General features: G+C 55.9%; 1 protein-coding gene across 1 annotated transcript; it reads left to right on the top strand.

The window, feature by feature from the left end:
- Window positions 1–5,328: 5,328 nt before the first annotated feature.
- Window positions 5,329–6,918, top strand: LOC100661667 (ubiquitin carboxyl-terminal hydrolase 17-like protein 6). Its single transcript, XM_003420437.3, has one exon. It carries the CDS (start codon window positions 5,329–5,331, stop codon window positions 6,916–6,918), a length of 1,590 nt encoding a protein of 529 aa, XP_003420485.2.
- Window positions 6,919–15,345: the final 8,427 nt, after the last annotated feature.

Genomic DNA, 15,345 nt, shown 5'->3' on the forward strand with positions numbered 1-15,345 from the left:
AGGCACTTGTGCGGCCTCTCCGAAGACACCACCCTGATCCGCCGAATCTTTGGCGGCTACTGGAGGTCTCGAATCCAGTGTTGCCACTGCCAGGGAGTGTCAGACACCTTCGACCCTTACCTGGACATCACCCTGGATATCCAGGCAGCTCAGAGTGTGAACCAAGCTTTGGAACAGCTGGTCACGGCCGAAGAGCTGGATGGTGAAAATTCCTATCAGTGTAGGATTTGTCAGAGGAAGATGCCCGCTTCCAAGACGCTGACTTTGCACACTTGCCCCGAGGCCCTCGTCCTTGTACTGAAACGCTTCTCAGACCTGAGCGGTGACAAAAATGCTAAGCAGGTGCGCTACCCTGCGAGTCTGGACGTGAGCAGATGCCTGTCTCGGCAGGACGGAGGACCGGCTGCTTACAGACTCTACGCAGTGCTGGTCCATGTTGGGTGGACTTGCCACACGGGCCACTACCTCTCTTACGTCAAGGCTGGCAACGGCAAGTGGTACCGAATGGACGATGCCGAGGTCTCGGCATGCGATGTGACTTGTGTGCTGAGCCAACAAGCCTACGCCCTGTTTTACATCCACCAGAGCGAGTTGGTTAGAGGGGGTGGGGGTGTGGCACGGGGCGGCGCATCAGGAGGCCACGGGATGGAGGCCGCGGACGAGGGGCCTAGGCCAGGGGTGCCCGAAGGGGACGCCAAAGTCAACGTTGTAGCCGCGGACGAGGAGCAACTGGGAGGACCAGCCAGCCGACAAATGACCTTGGAGGAGTGGAAAATCCTCCAAGCGCGAGACCGACTGAAGCCCCAGTTCAACATCAGGGTAGTAGAGAGTGCACTGCCTTCCAACGCAGTGGTCATTCACAAGCCGAAACCCAGGAGTGGGGTGGCAAAGGATCACGGGGAGCAAGAAGGCCACCGCCTGAAGGATCCGGCCAGGGACATCCCCGCTCGGGTGGCCATCCACTGTGGCAATGACGTCTTCCCACGCAGGGATGTCAGAGGTAGCAAGAAGAAGAGAAAGAAGAGAGGGAAGGGTACCTGGTCACTCGATGGATTCCAGTAGATTGGGCAGGCCTGTGACGCACAAAAAATAACACACCCGAGGAAGGTGCTTCTTAGGTCCACGGAGCATTCAAGACCAAAAGGACAGCGCCCGTGGGAAAGGAGGAGGACAAAGCAGGACGGGACCGGAAATGGGTGAAGGGACACGGGAAACCTGGGTGGAGAGGGGGGAGCGCACTGTCATGTTGTGGGGATCGCAACGGATGTCACAAAACAATATGCGTGTAAATTTTAGAATGAGCAATAAAGTTGAGTTGTAAACTTCCACCTAAGGCGCGAGCGCGCGCGCACACACACACACACACACACACAAAGTCAGAAGGATACCGACTCCGAGATGCCCCAACTCCGTACCCCTGTCTTCGGGTGTATGCCAGACAGGAAAGGTAAGGGTTGATGGAAAGGTGTTCCCTGGACTCAGGGGTGAGTGGGGCTGGCCAGACACTCAGAGCGGAGATCTGGCCCGTGGCCGGGGGTGGACTCCTGACTAGGGGAGCCAGTGGCAAAGGGGAGGGAGGGAGGAGATGCGGGGTACGGCCCGGAGGGAGCAAGGCGCCCGGTGGAACAGGTCGGACCTTGGGGTTAGTGGGGGCTCAGCGCCAGTGGAGGTGGTGGTATGCGCAGGGCCGGCCCCGAAGAGGGCTGATGGGAGAGCAGCGGCTGGCCAAGCCGGCCGTTCGGAGGCTTGCCTGTGAAGCGGGAGCTTGGTTCTGCCCTGCTCGTTGATGTCGAGGCAGGGGAAGCCTGGCTGTGATGGTTAAGCTCTTGTGTCGCCTTGCTGGGCCGTGATTCCCAGCGGTCTGGCAGTTCCGGTGTAGCTTGGCGGTCCCATGATGACGTGATCACTCCCATGATGAGATTTGATAGAGTGGGATGACTTCCATGATGGCATCTGCTGCGAGCAGCCAGTCAGGTGAAAGGGAGTTTCCTTGGGGGTGTGGCCTTCGTTGACCTAAGCCGGCTCTGGGACAAGGCTGGCGGGCTTTTGCTGACTCTGGGTCCTGTGGCTGGCTGCTGTTGTTCTGACCTCCGTTTCTGCGGACTTGAGGTAGGAGCTTTGCTGCGGGCTGGCCCGTCCATCCTGGGATCCTTCGGCCCGTGAGGAAGAGCCCTGCTCTCCCACCTGCCAGTCTGGCGTTGGCCAGCCCCCTGCGGCTCCGTGCAGCAGGAGAAGCCTCGGGCCTGGCCTGTGCACTCGGGACGTTCCAGCCTTTACAACCGCCTGAGCCATTGCCTTGTTGGAAAGCTCTCTATTTTGATGTCCGTAGGCTTTGCCGGTTTTGCTTCTCCAGAGAACCCAGCCTAAGACACTGGCCATCTTTGTTTCCACAGCCATGGAGGCGCCTTCTCTCCACTGCGGAGGTCAGGGTCAGTTGGCCGTCTCTCCCAAACCCAGCACTTCCTGCCTCCCGGCAGCCGGTCCTGAAAGGCACTGCGCTCCCTCTCTGGCTCACCAGCCCTGGCGGACATCCCAGAAGCAGAGCGCCTGCCGCGACGACGGGGTGCTTGCTCCCCATTTGACACTCGCCTCGACTTGGAGCAGGTCTTCCGGGGTCGGGGCAGGGCTCCGCAACATGGGGGACACCTGCTACGTGAACGCGGCGCTGCAGTGTCTGACGTACACGCCGCCCCTCGCCGACTACATGCTGTCCCGGGAGCACGCCGCAAGCTGTGGGCAGCAGGGCTACTGCGTGCTGTGTGCAATGCAGGATCACATCACCCGAGCCCTCAGCCATCCAGGTGACGTCATGGAGCCCTCACACGCGCTGGCTAGAGGCCTCCATAGACACCAACAGGAAGACGCCCATGAATTTCTCATGTCCACTCTGGACGCCGTGCAGAAAGCCTGCCTGCGGAGCCACAGGCACTTGCGCGGCCTCTCCGAAGACACCACCCTGATCCGCCGAATCTTTGGCGGCTACTGGAGGTCTCGAATCCAGTGTTGCCACTGCCAGGGAGTGTCAGACACCTTCGACCCTTACCTGGACATCACCCTGGATATCCAGGCAGCTCAGAGTGTGAACCAAGCTTTGGAACAGCTGGTTACGGCCGAAGAGCTGGATGGTGAAAATTCCTATCAGTGTAGGATTTGTCAGAGGAAGATGCCCGCTTCCAAGACGCTGACTTTGCACACTTGCCCCGAGGCCCTCGTCCTTGTACTGAAACGCTTCTCAGACCTGAGCGGTGACAAAAATGCTAAGCAGGTGCGCTACCCTGCGAGTCTGGACGTGAGCAGATGCCTGTCTCGGCAGGACGGAGGACCGGCTGCTTACAGACTCTACGCAGTGCTGGTCCATGTTGGGTGGACTTGCCACACGGGCCACTACCTCTCTTACGTCAAGGCTGGCAACGGCAAGTGGTACCGAATGGACGATGCCGAGGTCTCGGCATGCGATGTGACTTGTGTGCTGAGCCAACAAGCCTACGCCCTGTTTTACATCCACCAGAGCGAGTTGGTCAGAGGGAGTGGGGGTGTGGCACGGGGCGGCGCATCAGGAGGCCACGGGATGGAGGCCGCGGACGAGGGGCCTAGGCCAGGGGTGCCCGAAGGGGACGCCAAAGTCAACGTTGTAGCCGCGGACGAGGAGCAACTGGGAGGACCAGCCAGCCGACAAATGACCTTGGAGGAGTGGAAAATCCTCCAAGCGCGAGACCGACTGAAGCCCCAGTTCAACATCAGGGTAGTAGAGAGTGCACTGCCTTCCAACGCAGTGGTCATTCACAAGCCGAAACCCAGGAGTGGGGTGGCAAAGGATCACGGGGAGCAAGAAGGCCACCGCCTGAAGGATCCGGCCAGGGACATCCCCGCTCGGGTGGCCATCCACTGTGGCAATGACGTCTTCCCACGCAGGGATGTCAGAGGTAGCAAGAAGAAGAGGAAGAAGAGAGGGAAGGGTACCTGGTCACTCGATGGATTCCAGTAGATTGGGCAGGCCTGTGACGCACAAAAAATAACACACCCGAGGAAGGTGCTTCTTAGGTCCACGGAGCATTCAAGACCAAAAGGACAGCGCCCGTGGGAAAGGAGGAGGACAAAGCAGGACGGGACCGGAAATGGGTGAAGGGACACGGGAAACCTGGGTGGAGAGGGGGGAGCGCACTGTCATGTTGTGGGGATCGCAACGGATGTCACAAAACAATATGCGTGTAAATTTTAGAATGAGCAATAAAGTTGCGTTGTAAACTTCCACCTAAAGCGCACACACACACACACACACACATAGAGACACACAAACACACACACAAAGAGAAAAGGATACCGACTCCGAGATGCCCCAACTCTGTACCCCTGTCTTCGGGTGTATGCCAGACAGGAAAGGTAAGGGTTGATGGAAAGGTGTTCCCTGGACTCAGGGGTGAGTGGGGCTGGCCAGACACTCAGAGCGGAGATCTGGCCCGTGGCCGGGGGTGGACTCCTGACTAGGGGAGCCAGTGGCAAAGGGGAGGGAGGGAGGAGATGCGGGGTACGGCCCGGAGGGAGCAAGGCGCCCGGTGGAACAGGTCAGACCTTGGGGTTAGTGGGGGCTCAGCGCCAGTGGAGGTGGTGGTATGCGCAGGGCCGGCCCCGAAGAGGGCTGATGGGAGAGCAGCGGCTGGCCAAGCCGGCCATTCGGAGGCTTGCCTGTGAAGCGGGAGCTTGGTTCTGCCCTGCTCGTTGATGTCGAGGCAGGGGAAGCCTGGCTGTGATGGTTAAGCTCTTGTGTCGCCTGGCTGGGCCGTGATTCCCAGCGGTCTGGCAGTTCCGGTGTAGCTTGGCGGTCCCATGATGACGTGATCACTCCCATGATGAGATTTGATAGAGTGGGATGACTTCCATGATGGCATCTGCTGCGAGCAGCCAGTCAGGTGAAAGGGAGTTTCCTTGGGGGTGTGGCCTTCGTTGACCTAAGCCGGCTCTGGGACAAGGCTGGCGGGCTTTTGCTGACTCTGGGTCCTGTGGCTGGCTGCTGTTGTTCTGACCTCCGTTTCTGCGGACTTGAGGTAGGAGCTTTGCTGCGGGCTGGCCCGTCCATCCTGGGATCCTTCGGCCCGTGAGGAAGAGCCCTGCTCTCCCACCTGCCAGTCTGGCGTTGGCCAGCCCCCTGCGGCTCCGTGCAGCAGGAGAAGCCTCGGGCCTGGCCTGTGCACTCGGGACGTTCCAGCCTTTACAACCGCCTGAGCCATTGCCTTGTTGGAAAGCTCTCTATTTTGATGTCCGTAGGCTTTGCCGGTTTTGCTTCTCCAGAGAACCCAGCCTAAGACACTGGCCATCTTTGTTTCCACAGCCATGGAGGCGCCTTCTCTCCACTGCGGAGGTCAGGGTCAGTTGGCCGTCTCTCCCAAACCCAGCACTTCCTGCCTCCCGGCAGCCGGTCCTGAAAGGCACTGCGCTCCCTCTCTGGCTCACCAGCCCTGGCGGACATCCCAGAAGCAGAGCGCCTGCCGCGACGACGGGGTGCTTGCTCCCCATTTGACACTCGCCTCGACTTGGAGCAGGTCTTCCGGGGTCGGGGCAGGGCTCCGCAACATGGGGGACACCTGCTACGTGAACGCGGCGCTGCAGTGTCTGACGTACACGCCGCCCCTCGCCGACTACATGCTGTCCCGGGAGCACGCCGCAAGCTGTGGGCAGCAGGGCTACTGCGTGCTGTGTGCAATGCAGGATCACATCACCCGAGCCCTCAGCCATCCAGGTGACGTCATGGAGCCCTCACACGCGCTGGCTAGAGGCCTCCATAGACACCAACAGGAAGACGCCCATGAATTTCTCATGTCCACTCTGGACGCCGTGCAGAAAGCCTGCCTGCGGAGCCACAGGCACTTGCGCGGCCTCTCCGAAGACACCACCCTGATCCGCCGAATCTTTGGCGGCTACTGGAGGTCTCGAATCCAGTGTTGCCACTGCCAGGGAGTGTCAGACACCTTCGACCCTTACCTGGACATCACCCTGGATATCCAGGCAGCTCAGAGTGTGAACCAAGCTTTGGAACAGCTGGTCACGGCCGAAGAGCTGGATGGTGAAAATTTCTATCAGTGTAGGATTTGTCAGAGGAAGATGCCCGCTTCCAAGACGCTGACTTTGCACACTTGCCCCGAGGCCCTCGTCCTTGTACTGAAACGCTTCTCAGACCTGAGCGGTGACAAAAATGCTAAGCAGGTGCGCTACCCTGCGAGTCTGGACGTGAGCAGATGCCTGTCTCGGCAGGACGGAGGACCGGCTGCTTACAGACTCTACGCAGTGCTGGTCCATGTTGGGTGGACTTGCCACACGGGCCACTACCTCTCTTACGTCAAGGCTGGCAACGGCAAGTGGTACCGAATGGACGATGCCGAGGTCTCGGCATGCGATGTGACTTGTGTGCTGAGCCAACAAGCCTACGCCCTGTTTTACATCCACCAGAGCGAGTTGGTCAGAGGGAGTGGGGGTGTGGCACGGGGCGGCGCATCAGGAGGCCACGGGATGGAGGCCGCGGACGAGGGGCCTAGGCCAGGGGTGCCCGAAGGGGACGCCAAAGTCAACGTTGTAGCCGCGGACGAGGAGCAACTGGGAGGACCAGCCAGCCGACAAATGACCTTGGAGGAGTGGAAAATCCTCCAAGCGCGAGACCGACTGAAGCCCCAGTTCAACATCAGGGTAGTAGAGAGTGCACTGCCTTCCAACGCAGTGGTCATTCACAAGCCGAAACCCAGGAGTGGGGTGGCAAAGGATCACGGGGAGCAAGAAGGCCACCGCCTGAAGGATCCGGCCAGGGACATCCCCGCTCGGGTGGCCATCCACTGTGGCAATGACGTCTTCCCACGCAGGGATGTCAGAGGTAGCAAGAAGAAGAGGAAGAAGAGAGGGAAGGGTACCTGGTCACTCGATGGATTCCAGTAGATTGGGCAGGCCTGTGACGCACAAAAAATAACACACCCGAGGAAGGTGCTTCTTAGGTCCACGGAGCATTCAAGACCAAAAGGACAGCGCCCGTGGGAAAGGAGGAGGACAAAGCAGGACGGGACCGGAAATGGGTGAAGGGACACGGGAAACCTGGGTGGAGAGGGGGGAGCGCACTGTCATGTTGTGGGGATCGCAACGGATGTCACAAAACAATATGCGTGTAAATTTTAGAATGAGCAATAAAGTTGAGTTGTAAACTTCCACCTAAAGCGCACACACACACACACACACAGACACACAAACACACACACAAAGACAAAAGGATACCGACTCCGAGATGCCCCAACTCCGTACCCCTGTCTTCGGGTGTATGCCAGACAGGAAAGGTAAGGGTTGATGGAAAGGTGTTCCCTGGACTCAGGGGTGAGTGGGGCTGGCCAGACACTCAGAGCGGAGATCAGGCCCGTGGCCGGGGGTGGACTCCTGACTAGGGGAGCCAGTGGCAAAGGGGAGGGAGGGAGGAGATGCGGGGTACGGCCCGGAGGGAGCAAGGCGCCCGGTGGAACAGGTCGGACCTTGGGGTTAGTGGGGGCTCAGCGCCAGTGGAGGTGGTGGTATGCGCAGGGCCGGCCCCGAAGAGGGCTGATGGGAGAGCAGCGGCTGGCCAAGCCGGCCCTTCGGAGGCTTGCCTGTGAAGCGGGAGCTTGGTTCTGCCCTGCTCGTTGATGTCGAGGCAGGGGAAGCCTGGCTGTGATGGTTAAGCTCTTGTGTCGCCTGGCTGGGCCGTGATTCCCAGCGGTCTGGCAGTTCCGGTGTAGCTTGGCGGTCCCATGATGACGTGATCACTCCCATGATGAGATTTGATAGAGTGGGATGACTTCCATGATGGCATCTGCTGCGAGCAGCCAGTCAGGTGAAAGGGAGTTTCCTTGGGGGTGTGGCCTTCGTTGACCTAAGCCGGCTCTGGGACAAGGCTGGCGGGCTTTTGCTGACTCTGGGTCCTGTGGCTGGCTGCTGTTGTTCTGACCTCCGTTTCTGCGGACTTGAGGTAGGAGCTTTGCTGCGGGCTGGCCCGTCCATCCTGGGATCCTTCGGCCCGTGAGGAAGAGCCCTGCTCTCCCACCTGCCAGTCTGGCGTTGGCCAGCCCCCTGCGGCTCCGTGCAGCAGGAGAAGCCTCGGGCCTGGCCTGTGCATTCGGGACGTTCCAGCCTTTACAACCGCCTGAGCCATTGCCTTGTTGGAAAGCTCTCTATTTTGATGTCCGTAGGCTTTGCCGGTTTTGCTTCTCCAGAGAACCCAGCCTAAGACACTGGCCATCTTTGTTTCCACAGCCATGGAGGCGCCTTCTCTCCACTGCGGAGGTCAGGGTCAGTTGGCCGTCTCTCCCAAACCCAGCACTTCCTGCCTCCCGGCAGCCGGTCCTGAAAGGCACTGCGCTCCCTCTCTGGCTCACCAGCCCTGGCGGACATCCCAGAAGCAGAGCGCCTGCCGCGACGACGGGGTGCTTGCTCCCCATTTGACACTCGCCTCGACTTGGAGCAGGTCTTCCGGGGTCGGGGCAGGGCTCCGCAACATGGGGGACACCTGCTACGTGAACGCGGCGCTGCAGTGTCTGACGTACACGCCGCCCCTCGCCGACTACATGCTGTCCCGGGAGCACGCCGCAAGCTGTGGGCAGCAGGGCTACTGCGTGCTGTGTGCAATGCAGGATCACATCACCCGAGCCCTCAGCCATCCAGGTGACGTCATGGAGCCCTCACACGCGCTGGCTAGAGGCCTCCATAGACACCAACAGGAAGACGCCCATGAATTTCTCATGTCCACTCTGGACGCCGTGCAGAAAGCCTGCCTGCGGAGCTACAGGCACTTGCGCGGCCTCTCCGAAGACACCACCCTGATCCGCCGAATCTTTGGCGGCTACTGGAGGTCTCGAATCCAGTGTTGCCACTGCCAGGGAGTGTCAGACACCTTCGACCCTTACCTGGACATCACCCTGGATATCCAGGCAGCTCAGAGTGTGAACCAAGCTTTGGAACAGCTGGTCACGGCCGAAGAGCTGGATGGTGAAAATTCCTATCAGTGTAGGATTTGTCAGAGGAAGATGCCCGCTTCCAAGACGCTGACTTTGCACACTTGCCCCGAGGCCCTCGTCCTTGTACTGAAACGCTTCTCAGACCTGAGCGGTGACAAAAATGCTAAGCAGGTGCGCTACCCTGCGAGTCTGGACGTGAGCAGATGCCTGTCTCGGCAGGACGGAGGACCGGCTGCTTACAGACTCTACGCAGTGCTGGTCCATGTTGGGTGGACTTGCCACACGGGCCACTACCTCTCTTACGTCAAGGCTGGCAACGGCAAGTGGTACCGAATGGACGATGCCGAGGTCTCAGCATGCGATGTGACTTGTGTGCTGAGCCAACAAGCCTACGCCCTGTTTTACATCCACCAGAGCGAGTTGGTCAGAGGGAGTGGGGGTGTGGCACGGGGCGGCGCATCAGGAGGCCACGGGATGGAGGCCGCGGACGAGGGGCCTAGGCCAGGGGTGCCCGAAGGGGACGCCAAAGTCAACGTTGTAGCCGCGGACGAGGAGCAACTGGGAGGACCAGCCAGCCGACAAATGACCTTGGAGGAGTGGAAAATCCTCCAAGCGGGAGACCGACTGAAGCCCCAGTTCAACATCAGGGTAGTAGAGAGTGCACTGCCTTCCAACGCAGTGGTCATTCACAAGCCGAAACCCAGGAGTGGGGTGGCAAAGGATCACGGGGAGCAAGAAGGCCACCGCCTGAAGGATCCGGCCAGGGACATCCCCGCTCGGGTGGCCATCCACTGTGGCAATGACGTCTTCCCACGCAGGGATGTCAGAGGTAGCAAGAAGAAGAGGAAGAAGAGAGGGAAGGGTACCTGGTCACTCGATGGATTCCAGTAGATTGGGCAGGCCTGTGACACACAAAAAATAACACACCCGAGGAAGGTGCTTCTTAGGTCCACGGAGCATTCAAGACCAAAAGGACAGCGCCCGTGGGAAAGGAGGAGGACAAAGCAGGACGGGACCGGAAATGGGTGAAGGGACACGGGAAACCTGGGTGGAGAGGGGGGAGCGCACTGTCATGTTGTAGGGATCGCAACGGATGTCACAAAACAATATGCGTGTAAATTTTAGAATGAGCAATAAAGTTGCGTTGGAAACTTCCACCTAAAGCGCACACACACACATACACACATACAGATACACAAACACACACACAAAGACAAAAGTATACCGACTCCGAGATGCCCCAACTCCGTACCCCTGTCTTCGGGTGTATGCCAGACAGGAAAGGTAAGGGTTGATGGAAAGGTGTTCCCTGGACTCAGGGGTGAGTGGGGCTGGCCAGACACTCAGAGCGGAGATCTGGCCCGTGGCCGGGGGTGGACTCCTGACTAGGGGAGCCAGTGGCAAAGGGGAGGGAGGGAGGAGATGCGGGGTACGGCCCGGAGGGAGCAAGGCGCCCGGTGGAACAGGTCGGACCTTGGGGTTAGTGGGGGCTCAGCGCCAGTGGAGGTGGTGGTATGCGCAGGGCCGGCCCCGAAGAGGGCTGATGGGAGAGCAGCGGCTGGCCAAGCCGGCCGTTCGGAGGCTTGCCTGTGAAGCGGGAGCTTGGTTCTGCCCTGCTCGTTGATGTCGAGGCAGGGGAAGCCTGGCTGTGATGGTTAAGCTCTTGTGTCGCCTTGCTGGGCCGTGATTCCCAGCGGTCTGGCAGTTCCGGTGTAGCTTGGCGGTCCCATGATGACGTGATCACTCCCATGATGAGATTTGATAGAGTGGGATGACTTCCATGATGGCATCTGCTGCGAGCAGCCAGTCAGGTGAAAGGGAGTTTCCTTGGGGGTGTGGCCTTCGTTGACCTAAGCCGGCTCTGGGACAAGGCTGGCGGGCTTTTGCTGACTCTGGGTCCTGTGGCTGGCTGCTGTTGTTCTGACCTCCGTTTCTGCGGACTTGAGGTAGGAGCTTTGCTGCGGGCTGGCCCGTCCATCCTGGGATCCTTCGGCCCGTGAGGAAGAGCCCTGCTCTCCCACCTGCCAGTCTGGCGTTGGCCAGCCCCCTGCGGCTCCGTGCAGCAGGAGAAGCCTCGGGCCTGGCCTGTGCACTCGGGACGTTCCAGCCTTTACAACCGCCTGAGCCATTGCCTTGTTGGAAAGCTCTCTATTTTGATGTCCGTAGGCTTTGCCGGTTTTGCTTCTCCAGAGAACCCAGCCTAAGACACTGGCCATCTTTGTTTCCACAGCCATGGAGGCGCCTTCTCTCCACTGCGGAGGTCAGGGTCAGTTGGCCGTCTCTCCCAAACCCAGCACTTCCTGCCTCCCGGCAGCCGGTCCTGAAAGGCACTGCGCTCCCTCTCTGGCTCACCAGCCCTGGCGGACATCCCAGAAGCAGAGCGCCTGCCGCGACGACGGGGTGCTTGCTCCCCATTTGACACTCCCCTCGACTTGGAGCAGGTCTTCCGGGGTCGGGGCAGGGCTCCGCAACATGGGGGACACCTGCTACGTGAACGCGGCGCTGCAGTGTCTGACGTACACGCCGCCCCTCGCCGACTACGTGCTGTCCCGGGAGCACGCCGCAAGCTGTGGGCAGCAGGGCTACTGCGTGCTGTGTGCAATGCAGGATCACATCACCCGAGCCCTCAGCCATCCAGGTGACGTCATGGAGCCCTCACACGCGCTGGCTAGAGGCCTCCATAGACACCAACAGGAAGACGCCCATGAATTTCTCATGTCCACTCTGGACGCCATGCAGAAAGCCTGTCTGCGGAGCCACCGGCACTTGCGCGGCCTCTCCGAAGACACCACCCTGATCCGCCGAATCTTTGGCGGCTACTGGAGGTCTCGAATCCAGTGTCGCCACTGCCAGGGAGTGTCAGACACCTTCGACCCTTACCTGGACATTACCCTGGATATCCAGGCAGCTCAGAGTGTGAACCAAGCTGTAGAACAGCTGGTTATGGCCGACTAGCTTCATGGTGAAAATTGATTGCATTGTCAAGTTCGTAAGATATAGATGCCTGGAGTGGGGTGGAAAGCATCTTGTCGAGTATGGAGGCCACCAAGTGAAGGATCTGGTCTGGTACATCCCCATTTGGGTGGCCATGGAGTTTTACAATAATCGGTGCCATCGTAGTTATGTCAGCGTGCAGAGGAGGAAGAAGTGAAAGGAGGGGTAGGAGGATAAGGAATTGGAGGAGAAATAGGTGAAAAAGAAGAAGAGGAGGAAGAAGAAGTGGAAGCCGAAGGGGAAGGGTTCCTGGTCACTGGATGGATTTCGGTAGATTGGACAGGATTATGACACAAAAAATAACACACCCTAGGAAGATTCTTTTTAGATCCGTTGAGCATACAAGACGAAATGGACATCCCCGTGCGAAAGCAGGATGAGAAAGCAGGACAGTACTGGAAATGGGTGAATGGACATAAGAAACCTTGGCGGAAGCTGGGCAGTGCGCTGTCACATTGTGGGGATTGCATTCTACATCAGAAAACAATATGCATGTAAATTTTAGAATGAGAAAGAAACTTCATCTGTAAATTTTCACCTAAAGTACAAGAAAAAAAAAGTCAAGACTACCACGTTCACATATCTCCAACTCTGTACCACTGTCTTTGCGTTTATGTCAGACACACAGGAGCAGACCCGCTTCAGGTGTTTTAGGAAAGTAAATGGTTGATGGAGAGGTGTTCATTGGAGTCAGCCATGAATGGAGGTGACCAGACTCTCAGCCCAGAGATCAGGCAAGTTCCTGGGGATGGATTGTTGAATGCAGTAGCCAGTATGAAAGGGGTGGGAGATAGGAGGTGGGCGGCATGTTCCGGAAAGAGCAAGGCACATGATGGAATAGGTCAGACCTTTGGGATAGTAAGGGCTCAGCGCCAGTGGAGGTGGTGGTATGGGTGGGGCTAGCCTTAAAGAGGGCTTATGAGATTGCAAAGGCAGCCCAAGCCAGCCATTTGGAGACTTACCTCTGAAGCCGAGCTTTGTTCTGCTGTGCACATTGATGTCCAGGCAGGGGAAGCCTCCCTGTGATGGTTAAGCTCGTGGGTCAGCTTTTCTGGGCCATGGTTCTAGTTGTTTGGCAGTTATGGTGTAGTGTGGGAGTCTCGTGATAATGTGATCACTTCCATGATCAGATTTGATAGATTGAGATCACCTCCATAGGGGATCTGTTGTTCCTAACCAATTAGTTGAAAGGGAGTTTCTTTGGGGGTGTGGCCTGCATTGACTCTAAGTGGACTCTTCTGGCAAGGGACTTGGCATAAGACATACAAATACGAACCTTTATGTTCAGGACAACACCACTCGTGAGCCAATATAGCACAATTGAAGTGTCAGCAACAATCGGCTCCAGATAAGAAAAATGACAAATGCAAGAAAAAACGAAGCCGTTATAATCTCATCTTTAGAATCTTGGAAGGACCCAGTGTAAAACCTAAACCTCACTATTGAAATTCAGTCCTCTCTATATTTTTACATGGCCCACTTTCTGGGAATGTCCATGCTAATAATCGCCGAGGTTGAGACGAGCTTGCAGACATCTTACCAAAGGAATAGTGGGGACAGTTTTGGGCTGTAGTTGACCATATCACCTGACTTTGCTCCATATGCTCTCAATCTAATGCTGGTGGAGCCTGCATACCTCCCTTTGGAAGGCGCCCCTTACCTCTTGGGCCAATGGTTGAATGGCAGATTGAGTTATTCAGTTGGGACTCACCAGTAGACATAAATTTGTTTTAGTTATAATTCGTAAATTTTCACAATGGGTTGAGGCTTTCCCTAGCCAGAATGCCACAGCATCATTTGCAGTCAAAAAGCTTTTAGAGAGCATCATCCCTCACTGGGGTGCCCCGAGAACACTTCAGAGATCAAGGCACCCCCTTACCCAGACAAATCAGAAAGAATTTATGCAATGGTTTTCCTATATTTCAGAGGCTACCTTGCCTGTACCATCCACAGTCCATGGGTTTAGTTGAAAGAATGTACAGTATAATTAAAAATCAATTGGCAAAGCTATCCTATTCTTTAGGACTGGGTATAAATGTTACCAATAGCCCTATTAAATTAAAGCCAGCACCTTTTGATCCGCACATGCTGATCCCACATGAAATTGTCACTGGACGCCATCTGGCGCCTCCCCATGAGTGGGCATGGTTTGATTCCAACTTCATGAAAGCTAGCTTTTTAAAACACGCTGAGGCCCTAATTCATTGTGCCCAGGCTTGTAACAATCCTAGTTTAAAAAACTTATAATCAGGAAAAGCCTGTGGAGCTCACTGAAAGGGCTGTCCCACCAGATTATGTATACTGGAAGTGACACTGGTTAAAGGGTTCCCTAGAACCATAATAGAAGGAGCCTTATCAGTTTATCTTACTAATCCATGTGCTGCAAAATTACAAGGAATAAAACTTGAGTACACTTGTCATAGTTAAAGAAGGCCTCGACCAAGTGGATGATGCAACTCACGGAAGCCCTCAAGCTGAAGTTTAAAAACGGCAGGACAAGAAGCAGCTGACAGCTTAGCAGACAGCTTCTGCCCAATATGTCAGGATCAGGCCTATATGAAATCAGTTGAAATTCTTGGACTAATTTTCACTCAAATTATTGCATCTATTACTCTCATAATTCTGCATCAAAAGTTAGCAGTGATGCCATGTATAGTAGTATCCAGTGAACCTAGACCTTTGCTTATTTACAGCACCCACCACATGCAGCACACCATGAATCATTATCTTTCCATGGAAGATGAAATTTTACTAGTCATACCTTTGTGTTTAATCTTGATCACCTTTAAAATTTCCCTGATTCTCAAGTTAGGAGTGTTCAATTAAGTAGTTCACGTCCTCTGGTAATTTTGAAACCTTGTTATATCTTTTCTTACTAAGCTTTTTTAGCTGTTTGTTTTTTCGTTCATGGTCATAAGAGGTTTTTTTTTGGTCATAAGAGGGACACAAACTTTAGTCCCATGTACTCACATGTTACTTACTGGAGGATTTTTTTTCATTATAGCTATTATTTGCATGCTAGTATTTTTTTTTTTTTTTTAGTATCACTTATATATCTCTTTTGGACAATTTTTTTTTTTTATGAAGCTTATCTCAGGTATCTTTCTATCACTGTTCATAATTCAAATTGATACTTGGCACAAAAATTCCTTTGTTAGATTGTCCCAAGCAGTAGTTAGTGCCAGTAATCTCACTAAATTTTCAATTTGTTATTCTTTCCACAAATGGAGTCTAGCTAATTCTGATCTTTTAGCATCTATGTTATTAAATTATGGTTTCATACCCAAAGCAAGCATTAACCTCAACATTACCTTTAAGTGACCCTCAGGTCAACGCAGACCAGCTCAGCCTCCACATGTTCAAACATTAGCTGTGGGCAAGAAGCCCTCCGTGTTTC

This window comes from Loxodonta africana, chromosome 9 (assembly GCF_030014295.1).
Source record: "Loxodonta africana isolate mLoxAfr1 chromosome 9, mLoxAfr1.hap2, whole genome shotgun sequence".
Lineage (NCBI taxonomy): Eukaryota > Metazoa > Chordata > Mammalia > Proboscidea > Elephantidae > Loxodonta > Loxodonta africana.

What these genes read in the sequence shown, in the direction of transcription:
- LOC100661667 (XM_003420437.3), top strand. Translation starts at nt 5,329, where the DNA reads ATGGAGGCGCCTTCTCTCCACTGCGGAGGTCAGGGTCAGTTGGCCGTC.